Below are 22,415 nucleotides of genomic sequence, written 5' to 3'. Positions count from 1 at the left end.
TTTCAGGTTAAGGGGGCTCAGGCTCAGGGAAGGGCCACGGGAGAGGGCGTGGCTACAGCAGAGGACGGGGAAAGTCCGTCCCTCCTACTCCAGGTGGGGACGCCCGCTGGTAGTGTGGACACAGGGCCTGCAACTGCGTTCTGAAATGTGCTGGCAATCGAGAGCCGACTCACGGACCCAGCAATGAATTTACGGCATGACTAGAGACGGATAAAGGTGAGACTGACTCTTTCACTTCCAACGACAGTAGCAAGGTTAGTGAGGGAGTTGAGGATGGGCCTGTTTGTTTAATGCATGTTGAGACGTTTCTACTCGGTTCAAAAGTAAAACCCAAAAGAATCTTAGATATCAGATTTCTGATGATTCGATCCATGTCAAATCTGCCAATGGTAAAGTAAAATCTATGCCTGTCCGCTTCTCCGATCTCCGAACTGGTGTACGTAGTCCCGACACTCGAATTGTAATCTCGCCTGACGTTCCTGTAAATCTTTTGGGGAGAGATAAGTTGATCTGCAGACTGCTGCCTTGATGGATTCCAGACCTTGTGTTGGTATTAGAGGATGAGACTGGTACTCTTTAGAGCTTGTCAACACGTGCCTGAGTATGGTCACCCGAGCCCTCGTTCACAAAGCCCACAAAGTGGGCAACGCAGGGGCAGAGTACATGAACCCAAATGATTTATGTTTTTCAAGCACACCAGTGGCTAGTATTACACTGACCACATTGTACTGGTCTGGCCGGGGAATGTGTGGTGCTGTACGATGTAACCACATAGTCGACACATTCTGTATCTCTCTGATAAAAGCAAGTAGCTAAGTTGCATACTGTCCCTGAACGGCTCTGGTCAAAGGGTGAAGCTGATGCAGGCCTTATTAAAGGTATTTCTCCTGTCTCTGTAACACCGAAGTCTTCACTCCAGCCACAGCAGAGGCAGTTTCCACTTTTCCACAAAATTACTACAAGCTGGAGTACTAATTGAGTGTCCCGATTGTCCAAGCAACACCCCATTGTTTCCCGTTAAAAATCCTCCGGGTGGAGAATGGTCCAAGATTTACAAGCGGTAAACAAGGCTGTAGTTCCTCGAGCACCAACTGTGCCCAAACCCCATACCCTGCTTAATGATCTGCTTTCTGAAAACAAGTTTTTGACTGTTGACATAAGCAATGCCTTTTTCTCTATTCCTGTGCGTCAATTTTACCTTCAAATGAAAAATATATACTTACATTCGTATCCCACACCGCTATTGCCAAAGGCCTACTACTGTCTCACAAGCCATGTCTGTTAATTAAGCTACATTTACAACTCCATGCTCAAGCCAAATTTTGCTGTTTGTAGATGACATATTGATCGCTCTTCCTCATGAGGACTTGTGTTGGATGGCAACAAGACAAATTACAATTCAATTAACCCTTTAACACGGATGCCAAAGGCCTCTTGATCTCAAAGACCAACTGTTTCCTAACCCCGACATTACCATGCTTGTAGATGGTTTTAGCAGCAAATTCCAAGTATCATTGTTTGCAAATGTGCTGCACATACACATGTCAAACTGATCCTATTTCTACAGGAAACCACTGAGTAGATGAGGAAGCAAAACGTGCTGCCCTGAGCATGACCTCCCCCCAACATGCCTCAGCGCAGACACACACACATATTTGGACAAGGAAGTCCTAGTAAACCTGCAACGTATTTCAACCGACACTGAAAAAAAGCAGTGGTTGAAAAATGGGGCAAAAGTTAACAACTCAATGTCTACTGCTGGCCAGAAGGCAAGCCTATTCTTCCTCGGAACTTATTTAGTTATGCTGCCCTTTTGAGCATGGCCCTTGCATACCATAAACCAAGTATTCCCAGTCTAGGGGTTCACAAACTACTCAAAAAATGTTTGCCTAGCATGCGAAACTTCTGCATAACATAACCGATCAGGGAATTTTAGGCCTAGGAGAGGCAAGTGGTGCATATGTGGTGGCCTTTCCACCACATATGCATGGATTTCATAGAGCTAAATAAATGTGAAGGGAAGAAATACTGCCTAGTAATGAAAGCCGCACTCACGAAATGAAATATTTCCCTGTGATAATCCAGGTGCACTCCCATTGGCAAAAGCACTAGTAAAGGAAATCATTCCCAGATATGGAATACCGCAGAGAATATATAGTGATAACGGCACACATTTTGTCAATAACCTTAGCAATAACATTAGCGCCAATCAGCAGGGTTGGTCAAAAGACAAACAGTATTATAAAAGCTAAAGTACGAAAGACAATGACAAACAGGGAAGAATTGGGTCTATTGTCTTCCATTAGTACCGTTCAACATGCACATAATGCCAGGACAGAATGAGTTAACTCCAATCGAAATGATGTATGGGAGATCATACACCATCCCACAGTTTAGAGGCAGAAGAGAACTTAGCTGACTACATGACAAACATGTTGAATAAACAAAGTGTTCTTTCTGTTAATTATCCTCCCACACAGGCTGAAGAAGATTCAAAACCAGACACAGAAGTCGAGCCTGGGGACCAGGTCTTCATAAAGGTCATAAAAAAAAATTAAAAAAAAAAAGAAGTGGACAGACCTATGGTGAGAGGGACCATACCAAGTACTGCCAACAACCTCCACAAATAGCTGAACGCCCTTCCTGGATCCACCTTTCTTACTGTAAGAAGGTACAAGAGCTTTCTGACCATGGTCGAAATAAACCCACTTGGTGTCTTGAGGACTAGTCCGGCTACAAAGGGGAGTGAAGCCAACAGAGCCACTCGTCTCAACACCGGTGAAGGATTGCTAAAGTCCAGAGACAGTAGTAAGGGGACTCGACCATGGCTATTTGTCTGATAGTACTGATGTACCTAGAGTTAGGATGGATTGATGGACAGGGCCTAGGAGCCTTAGATCCCCTGACCTTTAACTATCAGGAGGGGGTTACTGGAACAGTCAAGTTTGACCTATGTCAGGTAATTGATTGTGGAGAAGAGCAAAGTGGGTACCAATTGGCCGAGAAATATGTGTGCGAGGTAGACAACCAGATAATATGCAGCCCACTAGGACAAAAGTACGCGCCGAGCCGCTATTCATCTGAGTGTGGGTGTCCATACTGGAGCAATGTCATCTGCAATTCTGGGGTTCCTAGGTGGGGCTACAGCCCTGCCAGAGCTTCACGAGGTCCTGATCCCCTAACCCAGCGTATGACCATCTATCAAGGCCAAACACCCACAAGCTGTTCCAAGAAGGCGTGTAACCCGATGCATCTCACCCTTACAAATCCAAAGCCTTCAGATACTGGCCTTTATATGCTGGGCATGAGTGTCTCAGGTCAGGACCCTTTAGGCCATTTTCAAATAAAGATAACCCGTAAGACTTTAGTTCCCGATAACGCCTCCCCTGAAGGTAGCTTTACCAAGGCTCTCCATGGTTTACAAGCCCTGTCTAAAGAATTGCATGACAACTCTGGCATCGACAACCCCTTCACCTCCCATTTGGAATCATGGTTTGGGAGATGGAGTGCACTTGCCTCTTCTGTCTCGATTTCCTTTGCAGTGATAGCTTTCATCACCATCTGTGGCTGCTGTTTCTTCCTATGTGCCAGAGGGCATGCCCTGCGGTGGATCGACTCTGCAGTCACCCAGGACAAGCTGAATCACAGTGTCCCCATAAACAAAGTTGACTACTCCGCTCTGGACCTAACAAGAGCCGAGGAAAAATAAGAAGGCCTACTTGTAAACGGACAGCTGCCTGCAAAAACCTAGCGGACAGCTGTGGAAAATACACCCCAGATGTATACACTCGTTTTCTTTTTATGTTTTGGTTTGTGTTTTTGATTTCATGCTTAATCCCTCGCATATAGTGTAAACAGGAGAGAAATGCTTGTGGTTATGGAACCATGTCTGCACATGATTGCGACACCTTTTGCAATAACGTATTCGTACAGAGGGTACATGGTGTATGTGTGTGTAAAATGCAGAAGTTGACCCCTAGCTTAGAGCGTTAGACAGGATGGCTCAGTTAAGCATGTAACTGAAACTAGGTGCTCTTCCAACAACTAAGGAAGATATATAAGCAGAATACGCCAAGTGTGCTCAGAGCATTTTCACCTAGACTTTGTCCTGTATGTAGTTTGCTCCCTTGCTGTAAGAATAAAATCTTCAGAGACAACCAGTGATCCCAGGCTGATTATTTAAGAATTTTCCTCACAGTTATCTTCTCAGTGAAGCTCGTTCTGCTCCTCAGTTTGTTCTGATGATGCAGTGATTCATTCACGTGATGTTACTGAGAAGGATGAGCCCATGAGGGTCATTTCAGGCTGGTTCGTTCACGTTAATGACCGATTTGAATCACTTACCTAAACGAGCATGAACCATCATGTCAGAGAGATCGGATCTGAGCAAGAAATCGGATTTGAGAAATGAGGCTTGTAATGTGAACATAGCTAAAGTGGCTCAGGTCAGATTTGAAAAGATCAGATCTGAGTCAAATTAGGGCAGAAAATCAGATGTGGGTCATTTAAACCTGGTAATGTGAACGTAGCCCAAGATGAACGTAGCATGTTGGAGAATGAAAATATTAAATAGTGCAGTGTGGTCATCCTCCAGGACCAAACGATCCCCAGCTGAGCACTAATCTGCTATACTCACTTCTTGTGGAGGTCTTTTGGCTGGAGCCCGCCAGCACTTGCTTCTTGATGTTGGAGACAAGCTGAGCCAGCTGTCCCGTGCTGGAGTAGTGGACGTCATCATCACAGAGATAACACCTTCAGAGAAAAACAGAGAAAGACGTCATCAAAAATCAATCAACCGTTATTTAATCTCAGAGAACATTGAGTGACCCTCATTTACATTGTCGCTACAGTTGATACAGAACAAGAGATTGAAAACGTGTAAGAACATGTTGAATAATAAAAGTAAACTTAATAAATAAAAAAAGACTCAAATCAGGTAAGTATAAAAATGAAACAACAATAAAAATAAAATAAAAAATCTAAAGCAATAATTAAAACATTGCTAAAATGTAAGTTAATAAAATCAAATCAGAATAAATTGAGAAATAAGAACTAGAATAAACTAACAATGAATTAAAATGACAAATAATTAAAAAATCATAATTAAAATAAAAACATGAATAAAAAATAAACAATTAAATACTAAAATAATGAAAATAAGATAAGAATAAAAAAGGTAACTTTATTTGAAAGGTGTCTACATAACACATTCATACCACCTTACATAAACACTTCATGACACGTTTCACATATTAATATGGACTACAATGTTTTTTACCGAAAGGTTACCGATGGTTTCTCAAAATAAGAATCCTCTTTTTTTTTTTTTTTTTTTTTAATAACTTTATTATTTTCAGTGAAAATAATCCTCGTTTCTGGACTGCCAGCATAAAAATGACCTGGCTTTATCCCTTTGGACTGAAAGTGATTTCACACTTTTTGCACAGACTTTAAACTTTTTTTCCCTCTCAACAATTTGTGTTTTGTACTTTGCTATTCCTTCTAAGTTTTACTCTAATTCTTCTTTTAAAATGTACTATTAATTTAACCGTCTATACACAGTTGTGGAGAATGTTATGTAAACTAAGTTTAACTTTCTTGGGGTAAATGCTAACACCATTATCCCAGTTACTTTGAAGGTTTTATTTTTAGTGATGTTCTTCCTCACTTACGGTTTTGGAGTCGGGACAAGTATAACCGTGCATTGTTTATCCTGTGTAACTGACACTTTTGAGGGCAAGTGTGACCTACACTGTTAATGTAAGGAATTATTTGCATTACTTCAAAGTAAAATCAAGTGGTGAGTCTTTGACGTTCTTCACTCAGGCTGCTGATCATTTTGTAAGAAATGTCCTTTATAAGTTTACCTTGTTTTCCCTTTACCACAAAAGTGAGGGAAGCCACGTTACCCTGACTGTCACATGAACGCATGGATACCGAATGGAATGGATAAGTATTATGGCCCTGTCCCACCACCACACAAACTTGGAGACTAAATTGATAGACTCTCTTGAATTATCAGTACATTTTTAAAGAAAAATTAGAGTAAAAAGTAGAAAGAATAGCATAGCGCAAAATACAAACACTTGAGAGGGGAAAAAAAAGATTTACAGTCTAGGCAAAAAGTGTGAAATCACTTTCAGTCCAAAGGGATAAAGCCAGGTCATTTTTATGCTGGCAGTCCAGAAACAAGGAGTTTCACTGAACATAGTAAAATTATTAAAAATAATAAAATGAGGCCTTTTATTTTGAAAAAAAAAAAAAAAAAAACAACATCTTATAAAATTACATTGTAGTCCATATTAATATTATGTAAAACATGTATAGTTTCCGAATGTCGATTTAAGCATTCATGAGCATGTTATGAAGCGTTTATGTAAGGTGATATGAATGTGTTTTGTAGACAATAAATAACACGTTAAAAAGAGAGAAAAAAAAACAAAAAAAAAAAACAGCCTAAACATGAAAACTAATCCTCAAAAACAGGTTTTAAACTGGAGTCACAAAAAGAAACTCATTTAAATATATCCATACATTCTGCCCTTAATAGGTCATCAATAAATAAATAAACAAACAACCAACCAACCAAATAAACAAGGAAAACAGTAGAGTCTGGGTTCTTTAAGCAGTTTTACCACATAAACTAAACATTTTACTTGTATTTTTTTTTGCTGTCTTCACAGTAATTGTCCAAGGACCGAACCTGGCTTTTTAACTCATTTACTCAGATTGAACAGGCTGAAGATTCCCCACAGGGGGGCGCTGTTAGAAGGGCTTCTGTGTGCATCGCTGAAACAGATGAAACCGTAAACGACGCGCCTATGAAATAAGATGAACCCACAAAAGCAGGAGCTCACAAACACACACGTTCAGGCTTATTTCAAAACTACAAGTGACATTTATTATCTAAAAAGGCTGCAGTGCTTCGTCATTTTATCAAATGCTTTACTTTCTCTGCTCTCACCAAACACTCCAGCTGTCCAGGCTGAGCACCAGGCAGTGCGTGTCCGAGCGCGGCTTCTCGTAGTGTTTGACAGCATGTTGGTTCTCCGAGAATCTCCCGCAGCCCTGAGTGGATCGCAGACAAAGACGGGAAGGTAAAAAAAATGGACCTGTTTGCATCGTAAAACCTAAAACAGCATAAATTCTAATTTGAGACTCTCCAATTTAACGCTTTAATTTAAGGCTTTTCAGCCCATCAGTCAGATGCTCTGCTTTATCTGAAGCCAAGTCACAGCGCCTGTATCGCTCCACTGACCACGGAGTAACTTAACTTTGCTCCAAGCTGCCGGGACTATTTTTTTGGCAGAAGAAAGTGGTAACGTTAAAAGTCGTGGAATTTAACTAATTAATGTGCTATAAACTACTGACAACACATTTTTTTAAGGTTGCCCTTTCTGGTTCCGCGCTGAAGCCCAGCCGCACGTTTTGTTTTGGGGGATTATTTTGTGTTGTTGCTAGAACTTCGACTGTACTCCTCTCTTCAAATACAAACCACTTCCAGATTTACAACGTATTTAACTGAAGGACGATGAAATCATTGGTGAAGTAAGACGAGGCAGAAGTTATTACTTACAGGCAAAGCGCTGCACTAAAACAGAACAGGAATAAAAAAATGCCGTAAATTTGAACAAATAAGACGAACATGATAAATAAAAAAAAAATTGTTTTAATTATTTTTACCCAATTTTCTCCCCAATTTAGTCTCCGATTCCAAAGGCTTCCATCTTTTTGAACCGCCACTCACACGTCTTTGGACTCGGTGGAAAGCACCACCTGCCAGATCTGTTAGGTCAGCTAACAGATGCCTGCACTGACCAGCATCGCGCTGGTGATGGGGGGAGAACGGGGGCCACCCTACCCACCCAGAGAGTGCGAGGCCAATTGTGTTCTCTAGGACTCCCGGCTATGGACGGCTGTAGCATCATAAGGGATCGAACTCGTGATGACAGGACCAACGCTTAGACGGCGTTGTCCACATGTGCTTTGTGGATCTGGAGAAGGCATTCGACTGTGTTCCCCGGGGTATTCTGTGGGAGGTGCTTCGGGAGTACGGGGTACATGGCTCTTTGCTACGAGCCATTCAGGCCCTGTACAAACAAAGCTGGAGTTTGGTTCACCGATTCTATTCATAATTTTTATGGATAGAATTTCTAGGCGCAGTCAAGGGATGGAGGGTGACCTCAGGGTCACATCGCTGCTGTTTGCAGATGATGTGGTCCTATTGGGGACATCAGGCAGCGAACTTCAGCTTTCGCTGGATCGGTTTGCAACCGAGTGTGAAGCGGCTGGGATGAGAATCAGTACCTCTAAATCCGAGACCATGGTTCTCAGGCGGAAAAGGGTGGAGAGCCCTCTCTGGGTCGGGGATAGGCTCTTGCCTCAAGTGGAGGAGTTCAAGTATCTCGGGGTCTTGTTCACGAGTGATGGTACAAGGGAGCGGGAGATTGACAGGCGGATTGGTGCTGGGTCAGCAGTGATGCGGGCTCTTTACCGGTCTGTTGTGGTAAAGAAAGAGCTGAGCCATAAGGCAAGGCTCTCGATTTACCGGTCGATCTACGTTCCCACCCTCACCTATGGTCATGAGCTTTGGGTAATGACCGAAAGAATAAGATCGCGAATACAAGCGGCCGAAATGAGTTTCCTCCGCAGGGTGTCTGGACTCTCCCTTAGAGACAGGGTGAGAATTTCAGTCATCCGGGAGGGACTCGGAGTAGAGCCGCTGCTTCTTCACGTCGAGAGGAGCCAGCTGAGGTGGTTCGGGCATCTGGTTAGGATGCCTCCTGGACGCCTCCCTCGGGAGGTGTCACAGGCGAGTCCACCTGGGAGGAGACCCCGGGGAAGACCCAGGACAAGCTGGCGCGACTATATCGCCCAGCTGGCCTGGGAGCGCCTCGGAATCCCCCTTGGAGAGCTGGTGGAAGTGGCTGGGGAAAGGGAGGTCTGGGCATCATTGCTTAGGATGCTGCCCCCGCGACCCGAACCCCAGAGAAGCGGAAGATAATGGATGGATGGATGGATGGACGTCAGAAGAACCCTACATAAAACCTTTTTAAAAAAGGTTCAATACAAACCATATAGAGCACATTCACCTACTCCAAAGAGTTCTTTGAGTGTTCGTGGTTCTAAACAGAACCATTTACAGCAGAAGAAAATTCCACCATGCAGAGCACGCAAAGGGTTCTTCGAGACTTTGATATAAAACCATTTTCTTTCCTAAAGAACCATCTTTTTCAGCGTGCATCATGCCACAGCACTAATAAAATCCCATTTAGAGCAACGATAAGTTACTCCGTTCATTATTTCTCATAGAAAAGCAGCAGAACAGAAGAGGCGATGCGTTAAAAACATCACGGCCGAATCCCAGCCACGATTTCATTCCCCAGAACATCAACCTATTAACAGTCCTGCTACTTAAACTGGATACAAGGCTGCTCTGCTCACTCTGTGTCCACATTTCAGACACATCCACACAGCCGGCCCCTCCTGATCGGCCTTGTTCTCCGCCTGAGCATCGCCGTTACTGGGCTTCTCCTCCTCGCAGGCCTGGCAGGTGGTCCAGGGCTTGTCCAGGCTGATCTTCTTCAGCAAGCTGTGGTCTATTCCTTTACGGATGTGAGTACATGTAGCACCTACAGAGCAGAAGAAGGAAAATGAACCCTCTGTTTGTAAGGAAACCAAATTCTCATGTCTGAGAGGGCTGGACGGCGCATACCTGACAGATCCACAGAGCTCTCGCCTCTCGGACTTCTGTCCTTTCCACGCTTTTTGCCCATCGTGGCGCAGGGTGATGGATCTCTGTGTTTAGAGTAAAAGTTATTTTGCAAAACCACGTTTGTAGCATCTCTCCACAAATACTCTGTGTAAAGTCCTGCAAATGCTATTATTTTACACTGCAGGGTCAATAACAGCTGTGATAATAAGTATAGTGCAATGCTGAAGGGGAATTCCACCAATTTTTACAAAATTCCTCTATAACTTGAGGTGTTAACAAAGATTCAGTGGATTTGGTGTGAAATGGTCCAGATCTCTTTACAGTGGTGGTGATAGGAACCAGGGGTCGCCATGACGACAACACAAATACAGACATTTAATTTACCATCCAGAACCACCAGAGAACCTACACGAGTCTTCTGAGTTTATATGGAATGTTGATGATGGAAAACAGTGGAAAATCTGGAATAATCAGTTTTCTTTGGGGACTATTTTGCCTCACAGCTCCCTGCATGTCTCCCTCCACCATGAATGGAGTTTAAGTTCTCCAAACTATCATAAAACAGCGTCTCAGTCATCAGGCAGTGAATTCAGATCCATTTACTGTAGGAACTTTCTGTGAGGAGCTTTTAGAGGTGGACGTCTGGTTCCTATCACCACCACTGTGAACGGTTCTGACTCGGTAAGTTTATCTAGAACGGAGCGTTTCACACCAAACCACTCTGAGCCACTCTGATCACATCTAAAGCACTTAAGCAGGATTTCAATAGAAATTTTAGTGTATAATGTGTTTATTTCTTGAATTTGAGAAACTGGAAAAATATATGAAAAAATTTGCCATTATTTTTGCTTTCCAACCCCCCCCTACTATTTGGGTGGTGGATCATTCTCAGCACTGCAGTGACGTGGTGGTGGTGTGTAGTGTGTGCTGCGCTGGTCTGAGTGGATCAGACACAGCAGTGCTGCTGGACTGAGAACCAAAAATATCCAGCCGGCAGCGTCCTGTGGGCAGCGTCCTGTGGGCAGCGTCCTGTGGGCAGCGTCCTGTGGGCAGCGTCCTGTGGGCAGCGTCCTGTGGGCAGCGTCCTGTGGGCAGCGTCCTGTGACCACTGACGAAGGACTAGAGGACGACCAACACAAACTGTGCAGCAGCAGATGAGCTGTCGTCTCTGACTTTACATCTACAGGGTGGACCTACAAGGTAGGAGTGTCTAATAGAGTGGACAGTGAGTGGACACAGTGTTTAAAAACTCCAGCAGCACTGCTGTGTCTGATCCACTCGCACCAGCGCAACACACACTAACACACCACCACCATGTCAGTGTTACTGCAGTGTTGAGAATGACCCAACACCCAAATAGTACCTGCTTTGTGAGGGTCCATGGGGGTCCTGACCACTGAAGAACAGGGTAACAGAGTATCAGAGAAACAGATGGACTACAGTCTGAAACTGTAGAACTACAAAGTGCAGCTATACAGTAAGTGGAGCTGATAAAATGGACAATGAGTGTAGAAACGAGGAGGTGGGCATGATGTTGTGCCTGATCGGTGTGTATATCTAGGACTCAGGTCGTTATTGGGCTTCTTCTGTACTTCTACTGAGTTGTTTTTTGAGATACTTTTATTTTGAAGGCACAATTCTTTAACTCGAGTAAGAGCCTGGACCAATATAACTGCAGACCTCTGTAACCCTCGGGGTCAGTGTTTCTCTCCTCTATTCCACACATTTCCTCTTTTCCCTGCTCAGCTGGAACAGTTCATCCTCAGGAGGCTTTCAGGAATCAGCTGAGGAGCTGAGGCGCTGAATCAGCCGGTAGAGCTGAACTATGAAGCTGAGGAGAACAACGCCAGAGCACTCACACATTGACCACCCAAAATAAGGGCCTGGACCTGAGATGAAGTCCTCAGAAGCTCCAGCATCTCCACTCGAATCTCAGCTCTGCGCTTCCAGCCAGCGAGCCGTTAGCAGCGCGGCTAACGCAGCGGATGTGGCGTGAACTTACCCAGAAAGTGAAAGTAACGCAGGGCTGTAGTTTCTGGCGCCTACGGTCTCAAAAACAGCGTTCTCCTGTGTGAGGAACCTGCAACGAACACAGAGCCGTCTGAGAGAGCGCTATCTGAGGCCATGGCTGAGGGCATTTACCGCCAGCAGCGGAGCAGCGGAGCGGCTGGTGCGAACATACCGAACACGCCGACTGTCAACGCTGACTGCGAGAAACCAGCAGCCTTGCGCTGGATTTTTCAAAATAAAAGTCCCAACAAATAATAAACGCGTTGTTTTCGGCACAGGTTGAACTGATTTTGAAATTAGGCCTGAGAGATTCTGTTTTAATACAGTTTAAACCAGTATCTTTCACAAATATATCACGGTGTGCGACGTCATTTAAGTTAGCGTTGTGAAAATGAATGAAAATAAATATTAATAAAGTTGTTTGTATGAATACAGTGAATTAGAAAAGTTATATATTTGTTTTGCCTTCTTAGACATGCACAAATAAAACATGCAAAATGTTAACAAACCACAGTTAAAGAAAAAAATCATGATATATTGAAATGGATGGCATATCGCTGAGCCTGGGTTTGATTCCCCGGCCGGGTGACCTCTCTGTGTGGAGTTTGCATGTTCTCCCCGTGTCTGCGTGGGTTTCCCCCTGTGGTCCAAAGACATGCACTCAGGCCAAGTGGACAAGCTAAATCGCCCCTACGTGTGAGTAAATGGGTCTGTCTGTCTCTCTGTCTGTCTGCCCTGCGATGGACTGTGGACCTGTCCAGGGTGTATCCTCCCTTCCGCCTGATGACCGCTGGGATAGGCTCCAGCACCCCCTGCAACCCAGAAGGAGAAGCGGCTTAGGAGATGTGTCTGAAGCCTCAGGACATTCGGGCCTCAACCAAGACAGCAAGTAGAACTATTTATACACAAAAACACAATACATCCTATATGCTATCTTTGTTTATAAGTACTAGTAGTGTTTATTAACCTTTATTAACCTTTCAATTCTACAATTTACACACATCTGCACTTTACAATGCATACATACTTTACTATTATTATCCCTGTATTTTCTTGCCTTTTTTGTACTCTTATCTTATTTTCCCTCCTAAATTCTGTTTTCCACGGCAACGGACAGTCATATAAGCATTCCACAGCACGTTATACTGACTAGGGCAGTGTGTGAGACCACTCTGCTGAAAAGACTCATAGAACCCATGAAGTTCTGTTGATTCCTGATGGTTTTGTAATGTAATTTGGCTTTTTTTGATTGGTTGCTATCACAACGTAAAGGATCCTAATGGTTTAGCAGGTGACCAATGGCTGATTCTCAGACCATTCGGTGCTTTCCTAATGGGATCTGAAGGTGTTCTACATGACACTAGTGGTCTCTGTTGGAAACCATTAAGCCAGCTCCCATTCGAAAGCAAAACCAACAGGTTTTTAATGGTCCTATATCAACAGAGCAATAAAACCTGATATGATTTAGACTCATGTCGGTGGCCCGTCCCTGTTATGCCTCTGTTTGCTGCTGACTCCTTTCCTGATTCACAGCAGGTTTGTCTCCAGGCTCTTATTTATATTTTTCAGATTTCCGTTCAGTTTTGAGCCTCCTTTTAAGAGCGTGTCTATTCGAACTTTTATTTTGAAATACGCCGTCCACTTCCGAAACTGGAAAAGAAGTATCAAAAAATACAAAATAAGAGTTCTCGGGGGAAATATTTATTTTTAAATAATTAAAAAATATTTTTATTTTTAAAAAATAATTTTAATTATTTGTGCGTTACTCATATTGTCGATTAAGCGCGGGGCGTTTAGACTTTGGCATCTAGTGCTAACTTTAATATTTAAAATGACTCGTATTTTGTAAAGAAAATAGGCTGTTAGCGATAGCCGGCTTCCTCACACGTGGCTCGTGTGAATATCAACAAACTGTATGAGTTATTATTGGTGTGAGTGTGATCAGTGATCGATCAGTCGAGTCTGGCTTATTCTTCATAATTAAAGCACTTATAATAACACATCCAGACCCTCTCAGTGTTTCTCCTCACCACTAAAGCTGGTTGGACTTTGATCTTCTGATCTTGTGCTTTGATCTGCAGCAGGTTTGTCCACTTCTGATCTTCTCTGAATGACCATAAAGGCCAGGATAGGATGGCATGTTGTGAAGAAGCAGAGGCCCAGCTCGCTGAACTGGAGCTCCTGACCAGCATGTTCCCCAGCCAGGAGGAGCTGGTGGTGGACCAGCTGGCCTATGAGGAGCTCAGAGCTTTTGTGGAGGGAAGAGCTGATAGTCCACCAACCACCAGACCTCAGTTCTCTATCAGGATCAGTGTGGACTCCCCCACAGCCGACGGGGTGAATTTTACAGCTTCCTGATACACTCTTAATAAAGATGGTTCTCCAAGGGTTCTTCCGTAAAGACAGTGGTTCTGTGTAGAACCAAGAACACCCATGCTTCAGTGGTTCTTTGCATGGTGGAATCGTTCTTCAGATTGGTGGAGAATGTGTGTTCTGATCTTACAAACTTGACAGCATAACAATAGCAGAGCTACGTGGAACCATTTTCATAAAGGTTCGACGTGGAACCGTACACAACTCGGCCTGCATCAGTCTGAAGAACCATTTCACCATGCAGAGAACCCTTTAAGTGTTCATAGGGCTATGTAGAACCACTGTTTTTACTAAAGAACCTGTGAAGAACCATCTTTTTTAAGAGTGTAGAATTTAGTTTTATTATATTATATTATATTATATTCTTTTTTAAACAGGTGGACATCACACTGTCCTGTGCGTTCCCACTGGACTACCCAAAAGTGTTGCCCGAGATTGCGGTCAGGTATTTAAAACCTCTACCACTGTCGCTTTACCACTGTGGAAGTGTCCACACTGCAGTCCTTCCACATAACTTTAATAATGATTATTGAGTATTGTTTAAATGATTGTTTAATATATAATAATATCAAAAACAATAAGCATAATAATCTTATTCATATGAAATCTGCTACCAGTAATAATACTAATAATAATAGTAATAATAATAATCATGTTATTGTAGTTAGTTGTATTAAACTTAAATTAAAACTATAATTATTATTATTATATTAACAAAACTGTAGCAATAAGCAGCTGTTACTACTAATAATAGCTAAAAGTCTTACTTTTAGTTGTTGTGCTGGCCTAAGCGGATCAGACACAGCAGTGTCACTGCTGGACTGAGAATAGTCCACCAACCAAAAATATCCAGCCAACAGCATCCTGTGGGCAGCATCCTGTGGGCAGCGTCATGTGACTAGAGGACAACCTAGGACTAGAGGACAGCCAACAAAAAACTGCGCAGCAGCAGATGAGCTGTCGTCTCTGACTTTACATCTACAGGGTGGACCAACAAGTTAGGAGTGTCTAATAGAGTGGACAGTGAGTGGACACAGTGTTTAAAAACTCCAGCAGCACTGCTGTGTCTGATCCACTCGCACCAGCACAACACACGCTAACACACAACCACCACGTCAGTGTTACTGCAGTGCTGAGAATGATCCACCACCCAAATAGTACCTGCTCTATGAGGGTCCATGGGGGTCCTGACCACTGAAGAACAGGGTAACAGAGTATCAGAGAAACAGATGGACTACAGTCTGTAACTGTAGAACTACAAAGTGCAGCTATACAGTAAGTGGAGCTGATAAGGTGGACAGTGAGTGTAGAAATGAGTAGGTGGTCATGATGTTATGCCTGAGTGTATAGGTATAGGAATAAACCGTGTCCAGTGACTTCAGGAGGGACAGTTTTTACTGCCTAGAGTCCGTATATGGACTGTGTGGACTGAAGAGTGAGTGCCACGCTAAGCTCTGTATTGTCCCCCCGGTTTGGGCCCTTTAACCTCAGTACCGCCGCTGCCGTCTCTCTGCAGGTGCTCCGAGCTGAATCGCGCTCAGCACACTCAGCTGGTCTCTGATCTGACGTCGTATCTGAGGGAGAGCTGTGACGGAGGCATGTGCGTGCTGACCGCTGTGGACTGGCTGAAGGAGCACACGCCGGGGTACCTGAGCGAGAGCCCGCCGGCGGCCCGGAAAGAGCCGCCCGCTGGGCAGAGCGGGGAGATGTTCAGCAGGCTGTGGATCTACAGCCACCACATCTACAACAAGAGCAAGAGGAAGAACATCCTGGAGTGGGCCAAAGAGCTGGACCTGTCTGGCTTCAGCATGCCGGGGAAGCCGGGGATGGTCTGTGTGGAGGGTCTGCAGCCCGCCGCCGAGGAGTTCTGGGCCAGGTACCGACTTTACGTACTGTTTTACTTCTCCCAAACGACAGAGGCGCTAGTGCTTCTGATGGACTTTTCAGAGTGTGTTGCGGATTAATCCCATGTTAAATCCAGCACCACTTCTGTATGTGTGTCAGAGTCCAGTCTTCAGTTATGAAGTGCTTATTTATAAGGAAAGAAAACGTGTCTTTAAAGGTGGATTCCGATAAATGTTGAACAGTTTTGCATAACTGAGTGTTTGAGATGTAAACAGAGGGATTCAGAGGGGTTTGGGGTGAAATGGTTCATTGTAGAGACTTTCTCTACGGTGGTGGTGATAAGAACCAGGGGTCACCATGTGTAGTTGTAGTTTGTTAGCTACTGGTAAAGCTAGTCAGTGTAGCTGTGTGTTATCCAGCTGTCACGCTAGTCAGTGTAGCTGTTTGTTATCCAGCTGTCACGTTAGTCAGTGTAGCTGTTTGTTATCCAGCTGTCACGTTAGTCAGTGTAGCTGTTTGTTATCCAGCTGTCACGCTAGTCAGTGTAGCTGTTTGTTATCCAGCTGTCACGCTAGTCAGTGTAGCTGTTTGTTATCCAGCTGTCACGTTAGTCAGTGTAGCTGTTTGTTATCCAGCTGTCACGTTAGTCAGTGTAGCTGTTTGTTATCCAGCTGTCACGCTAGTCAGTGTAGCTGTTTGTTATCCAGCTGTCACGTTAGTCAGTGTAGCTGTTTGTTATCCAGCTGTCACGCTAATCGGTGTAGCTGTTTGTTATCCAGCTGTCACGCTAGTCGGTGTAATTGTTTGTTATCCAGCTGTCACGCTAGTCAGTGTAATTGTTTGTTATCCAGCTGTCACGCTAGTCGTGTAGCTGTTTGTTATCCAGCTGTCACGTTAGTCAGTGTATCTGTTTGTTATCCAGCTGTCACGTTAGTCAGTGTATCTGTTTGTTATCCAGCTGTCACGCTAGTCAGTGTAGCTGTTTGTTATCCAGCTGTCACGTTAGTCAGTGTAGCTGTTTGTTATCCAGCTGTCACGTTAGTCAGTGTAGCTGTTTGTTATCCAGCTGTCACCCTAGTCGGTGTAGCTGTTTGTTATCCAGCTGTCACGCTAATCGGTGTAGCTGTTTGTTATCCAGCTGTCACGCTAGTCAGTGTAGTTGTGTTATCCAGCTGTCACGTTAGTCAGTGTAGCTGTTTGTTATCCAGCTGTCACCCTAGTCGGTGTAGCTGTTTGTTATCCAGCTGTCACGCTAATCGGTGTAGCTGTTTGTTATCCAGCTGTCACGCTAGTCGGTGTAGTTGTGTTATCCAGCTGTCACGTTAGTCAGTGTAGCTGTTTGTTATCCAGCTGTCACACTAATCGGTGTAGCTGTTTGTTGTCCAGCTGTCACGCTAGTTGGTGTAGCTGTTTGTTGTCCAGCTGTCACGCTAATAGGTGTAGCTGTTTGTTATCCAGCTGTCACGCTAGTCGGTGTAGCTGTTTGTTGGCTAGCTGCTAAGCTAGTCAGTGTAGTTACAATTTAGCTGATCAGCGTAGTCTTGTTTGTTAGCTAGCTGCCAAGTGTATGTCCCTCGAACTTGGATAGAGTTCAAACATGTTTTAGGAGAAAAAACATGTCAGAACTATCATGAAATTGTGTCTCAGACATCAACACTGTCACTCTAGGTCTTCTGGAAGTTCTAGATAACCAACCGTGAATACTGGCGTAGTCTAAGCAGGGTTCCTTTAGCTGTTCTGAATGTAAAACAGCGGCTGCAGCTCTGTGCTAGGACTCTTTACTGAAAGATAAGGTAAAATAAACGCTAGTATATTTGTCACAAGCTTCGAGTAAAACGTGAAATATGTTTCAGGAGCTTCGCTCGTCTGTTTTTAATGTATAACAGGCAAAAAACGTTCACGTGAATCCCTGTTAGCTCGGGAGTGCTAGCAAACGTTAGCATTATTGTAGCAATGCTTTTTCCTCCTGTTTTGACCTGATTTTTGACATTAGTGTCTCAAATTGAAGGCCGAGCTCTGACAGTCGGCTCCTCACTGCTCAAATGTGACCGTTATCTGTGCTGATGTCCAGAGTGAAGGTGTTGACCTGGAAGAGGATCATGATTCGGCACAGGGAGGACGTTCCTCTGGGCTCGTCTAACACCGTGGACTCGCTGCGCAAGTTCTCCGGCTTCGAGGAGGCTGTTTTCGACCCTCACGGGAGCAGAGGAAATCATATGGACCTTGGCCAGCTGTTCCAGTTCCTCAGCGATCGAGGCTGTGCAGAGATATTCCAGATGTACTTTGGAGTCGAGGGGAGATAACGGACCTGGCGTGCCTTTGTGTTTCAGGACTTCGAGACTTTTAACTGTATGCACTACCTCCGTTTATGATGGAATAAATGTTTTATGTCTGTAGGTTTGGAACAGACTTGTGTGGTTATTTCTACACTCAGGATAACTAATGGAATGTGTGATTAAGCTTAACGACCACATGAGGGCGCTGTTTCCATTGTTAAAATTAACATAAAAGCACTGCTGTGTTACAAATGAGCTCATGGCCTTGTAGCTCTACAGCATCCTGTAATGTGGAGGTTTTTAGGACAGAGGTTATTTTTTATTTTGAATCTCAGCTGTTTTTTTTTTTTGTAAGAGCTTTATAGAGGCATTCTGGATTTAAATGTAGAGTCTAAAGAGCCTGAATATCCACTTAAAATGTTTGTGTTGTCTTAATATGTGTTTAAATTATCTTTAGCCAGCTTTGCTTTATCCCTTAGAATTAAACAGGCTGTTTGTGTTATTGCACCTTTAAGACTACTCTACATTAAGTGCTCTGCATTGTGGCTCATTCAGAAAGCAGCCTGCGCTGAAGCACTCCTTATAACTTCAGCAGGAATGGGTGGAGCTAAACTGCTGTAGGCTGAATGTGTGGGGCTAAACTGCAGTAGGCTAAATGGGTGGGGCTAAACTGCTGTAGGCTGAATGGTGGGAGTAAACTGCTGTAGGCTGAATGGGTGGAGCAAAACTGCTGTAGGCTGAATGGTGGGGCTAAACTGCTGTAGACTGAATGGTGGGGCTAAACTGCTGTAGCCTGAATGGTGGAGCTAAACAGCTGTAGGCTGAATGGTGGGGCTAAACTGCTGTAGGCTGAATGGGTGGAGCTAAACTGCTGTAGGCTGAGTGGGTGGAGCCAAACTGCTGTAGGCTGAGTGGATGGAGCCAAACTGCTGTAGGCTGAATGGGTGGAGCTAAACTGCTATAGGCTGAATGGGGGTAGGGAAACTGTGAGGGATTGGAAAACAGTCGTGTAAAAATAAATTACTTTTGTTTTTGGTAAAAAAAAAAAAAAAAAAAAAAACCTATACAAATGTTTTAATTGGACCACCGGGGGAAAAATAAATAAAACACGAGACAAAAGTAGAATATGTGCCCTTTAATTTGTGCATATTTATTTCTTTTTTTATTTCTAAATTACGGAACCTTTTTTAATCAGTCTGTCTGTTTATGGTCTGTAATAGCATAAGGAATAATAATAATAATAATAATAATAATAATAAGCCCGTCTCAGAACCAGCCCATTCTTCTCTCTGTCCCTCCTGAGTGCTCGTTCCTGTTGAAAGCGGTCAGTGAATCAGTCCAGTCACGTTTTATTCTGTGTTTGGAGGCACTGCTGTACTGATTCACACGATCAAACAGTCGTAAACAGAGCCAGCGTCCATTCAGACGGCCCTCCTTTATGTACCTGCTCATACAGTGACGCTGAAGCTGCTGTCTGTCTGTGCTCAGGGCAGTTTCCTTCATCGTTGCCATGACCTGTGTTTGGGTTGGTGTTTGCGTGGAGCCGCTGAATGGGGTCGGTCCACTCCAGCTGCATTTTAAACAGCCCGAGTCCTTTCATGAGCGCCTCTCTGAACCGGCTGCTACCGTCATTAGCTCTCGCCACAACAAACACAGCCAGCACAGCCATTAATATGCTGTCATCAAACTGAAGCCTGGTTAGCTCAGCCACATTTCAGAGCACGGTAAAATATTACTCTTCTCTGTATTAAAAATCCCACCATTTGTTCTGAATTTCTACTTGATTAGTGGTTAGGATGTACAGAGAGTCGTTCAGAGTGGTGGTGATGGGAACCAGGCGTCCTCCTCCAAAAGCTCCCTCACAGAAAGTTACGACATGAAATGTTTATGAATTCACTGCCTGGTGTCTGAGATGCTGTTTTACGAAAGACGTGTAGGTTCACTGGTGGTTTGTAGTCATGGCGACCCCTGGTTCCCATCACCACCGCTGTGATGGAATCTGAACCATGGTGGAGGTCAGGTAGCTGTCTACACTGGCTAGCTTAGCAGCTAGCTGAACATCTACTACACTGACTAGTTTGATAGGTAGCTAACAGGCTCCTCCAATAATATTAAGTATTTATTCATTAAAGGCTTTAAATTGGAGAAATTACTGTAAAGAATGTCTCAGTTTGTTTACACACTTTAAATATTTGTGTTTACGTCAGATCGTAAATAGTGCTGAACTCGGTGGTAATGTAAATGTACAACACCGTTAGCTTGGCACTAACATTGTAAACCCCCCACAGACATGCCGGCAGAAATGAACATTATCACATACACTCACCGGCCACTTTATTAGGTACACACCTTGGTAGTAAAAGGTTGGACCCCCTTTTGCCTTCAGAACTGCTTTAATTCTTCGTGGCAGACTTTCAACAAATTGTTGGAAACGTTCCTCAGAGATTTTGGTTGGTTATTTGAGTTCCTGTTGCCTTTCTATCATCTGGAACCAGTCTGCCCGTTCTTCTCTGACCTCTCACATCAACAAGGTGTTTTTGTCCACACAACTGACCGCTCACTGGATATTTCCTCTTTTTCGGACCATTCTCTGTAAACCCTAGAGATGGTTGTGTGTGAAAATCCCAGTAGATCAGCAGTTTCTGAAATACTCAGACCAGCCCGTCTGGCACCAACAACCACGCCACGTTCAAAGTCACTTAAATCCCCTTTCTTCCCCGTTCTGATGCTCGGCCTGCACTTCAGCAAGTTGTCTTGACCACCTCTACATGCCTAAATGCGGCCGTGTGATTGGCTGATTAGCTATTTGTGTTAACAAACGACTGAACAGGTGTACCTAATAAAGTGGCTGGTGAGTGTAGATGGCAATCAGGTAAACAAATGCTACTTAAAAAGGAAGGTCTGTATATTAAACATAATGTTATAAAAGAACCTCATAATCAAGTCTATTATGTTCAGTCTGAGGCAACTAAAAAAGAAACATGTTGGATTGATTACATTTGATTTAAGGGGGGATTTAATAACAGAAAAACATCAGCTGTTTTTTTTATTTATTTACTTATTTTTATTTATTGTTTTGATGCCGCAGCCTCTCAGCCGTCCTTCTGTGACTCAGACTCTCCAGTTTGTGGGAGAAAAGATCTTTTCAGCCTGTTTTACTCAAATACACAGTGAGAGTGTGATTATTGGGCGCTACACGGCGGCTGCTGATTGGAGGAAGCAGATGTGCTGCAGGGCGAGGTCACTTCCTCTAATCCGGCCGAAGCTTCGCGGTGGATTATAATCCTACTCCCAGTTTTGATTAAGATGGCAGGGTCAGGAGATTAAAGTCCAGCGAACAAAATGAAAGCAGTTTAAGTCCAATCCCTGAATTCATCAGAAACGCAAACCCTTAAACTCTCATTACGCCGCCAGATTAATACAGAACCCCCCACACCAGTCCCCCCCCCACCACCACCACAACTACAGAGTTTATACTGTATCTCTACCTCTCTTTCTCTATCTCTACCCCTCTCTCCTTTCTCACTCCCCTCTCTCTGTATCTCTCTATCCCTGTGCTTGATCTCTATGTTTTGATTTGTGTTTGATCTGTGTGTGGTTTCAGTGTTTGGTGTCTGTGTTTGGTCTCATTGTTTGGTCTCTGTATTTTGTCTCTGTATTTGTTCTCTGTGTAAGGCTTTTTTCTGGTCTCTGTGTTTGGTCTCTGTGTAAGGCCTGTTTCTGGTCTCTGTGTTTGGTCTCTGTGTAAGGCCTTTTTCTGGTCTCTGTGTTTGGTATCTGTGTAAGGTCTGTTTCTGCTCTCTTTGTTTGTTCTCTGTGTTTGCTCTCTATGTAAGATCTGTTTCTGGTCTCTGTGTTTGGGATCTGTGTAAGGTTTGTTTCTGGTCTCTCTGTTTGGTATCTGTGTAAGGTCTGTTTCTGGTGTCTGTGTTTGTTCTCTATGTAAGGTCTGTTTCTGGACCCTCTGTTATTCTCTGTGTAAGATCTGTTTCTACTCTCTGTGTTTGTTCTTTGTGTTTGCTCTCTATGTAAGGTCTGTTTCTGGTCTCTGTGTTTGGTATCTGTGTAAGGTCTGTTTCTACTCTCTGTGTTTGTTCTCTGTGTTTGCTCTCTATGTAAGGTCTGTTTCTGGTCTCTGTGTTTGGTATCTGTGTAAGGTCTGTTTCTGGTCCCTCTGTTATTCTCTGTGTAAGGTC

The 22,415-nt window shown here is 43.9% G+C and overlaps 3 protein-coding genes across 7 annotated transcripts in view; 2 read left to right on the top strand and 1 right to left on the bottom strand.

Annotated features, from left to right (window-relative positions):
- usp16 (ubiquitin specific peptidase 16) overlaps nucleotides 1-11,969 on the bottom strand; it is a 31,277-nt gene extending 19,308 nt beyond the window's left edge. Inside the window, exons 1-6 of one of the 2 annotated variants that reach the window (XM_037546854.1) lie at nucleotides 11,898-11,935; nucleotides 11,718-11,795; nucleotides 9,716-9,798; nucleotides 9,445-9,632; nucleotides 6,965-7,068; nucleotides 4,637-4,752 (exon numbers count right to left, since the gene is read on the bottom strand). In XM_037546854.1, the coding sequence (XP_037402751.1) occupies nucleotides 4,637-4,752; nucleotides 6,965-7,068; nucleotides 9,445-9,632; nucleotides 9,716-9,776 (469 nt within the window). In that variant the 5' untranslated portion in view covers nucleotides 9,777-9,798; nucleotides 11,718-11,795; nucleotides 11,898-11,935. Of the gene's footprint in view, nucleotides 1-4,636; nucleotides 4,753-6,964; nucleotides 7,069-9,444; nucleotides 9,633-9,715; nucleotides 9,799-11,717 lie in introns of both variants that reach the window. The other variant, XM_037546855.1, reaches the window with a different exon arrangement.
- On the top strand, nucleotides 101-4,164 carry LOC108413900. Its single transcript, XM_017686611.2, has 2 exons — nucleotides 101-216; nucleotides 2,481-4,164. The coding sequence occupies exon 2, from the start codon at nucleotides 2,825-2,827 to the stop codon at nucleotides 3,707-3,709; it is 885 nt and encodes a 294-aa protein (XP_017542100.1). The 5' UTR covers nucleotides 101-216; nucleotides 2,481-2,824; the 3' UTR covers nucleotides 3,710-4,164.
- Nucleotides 11,970-12,378: 409 nt separating the features above from the next.
- rwdd2b (RWD domain containing 2B) lies at nucleotides 12,379-18,339 on the top strand. Of its 4 annotated transcripts, none has more exons than XM_037546857.1 (5): nucleotides 12,379-12,614; nucleotides 13,807-14,062; nucleotides 14,476-14,543; nucleotides 15,615-15,974; nucleotides 18,015-18,339. In XM_037546857.1, exons 2-5 carry the CDS (start codon nucleotides 13,859-13,861, stop codon nucleotides 18,244-18,246), a joined length of 864 nt encoding a protein of 287 aa, XP_037402754.1. In that variant the 5' UTR covers nucleotides 12,379-12,614; nucleotides 13,807-13,858; the 3' UTR covers nucleotides 18,247-18,339. The 4 variants fall into 4 exon arrangements, with proteins under 4 accessions (XP_037402754.1, XP_017536975.1, XP_017536973.1 ...); XM_017681486.1 differs by lacking the exon at nucleotides 12,379-12,614 and adding an exon at nucleotides 13,592-13,656 and having other exon boundaries at nucleotides 13,810-14,062; XM_017681485.1 differs by lacking the exon at nucleotides 12,379-12,614 and adding an exon at nucleotides 13,622-13,656.
- Nucleotides 18,340-22,415: the final 4,076 nt, after the last annotated feature.

This window comes from Pygocentrus nattereri, chromosome 17 (assembly GCF_015220715.1).
Source record: "Pygocentrus nattereri isolate fPygNat1 chromosome 17, fPygNat1.pri, whole genome shotgun sequence".
NCBI lineage: Eukaryota > Metazoa > Chordata > Actinopteri > Characiformes > Serrasalmidae > Pygocentrus > Pygocentrus nattereri.
Note: the sequence above shows the minus strand (reverse complement) of the source record. Positions and strands in the feature narration are given on the sequence as shown.

Coding starts and splice junctions, on each gene's coding strand:
- LOC108413900 (XM_017686611.2), top strand. CDS start 2,825: ATGGCTATTTGTCTGATAGTACTGATGTACCTAGAGTTAGGATGGATT.
- rwdd2b (XM_037546857.1), top strand. CDS start 13,859: ATGGCATGTTGTGAAGAAGCAGAGGCCCAGCTCGCTGAACTGGAGCTC. Junction 14,544..15,614: donor TTGCCCGAGATTGCGGTCAG/GTATTTAAAACC, acceptor GTCTCTCTGCAG/GTGCTCCGAGCTGAATCGCG. Junction 15,975..18,014: donor GCCGAGGAGTTCTGGGCCAG/GTACCGACTTTA, acceptor GCTGATGTCCAG/AGTGAAGGTGTTGACCTGGA.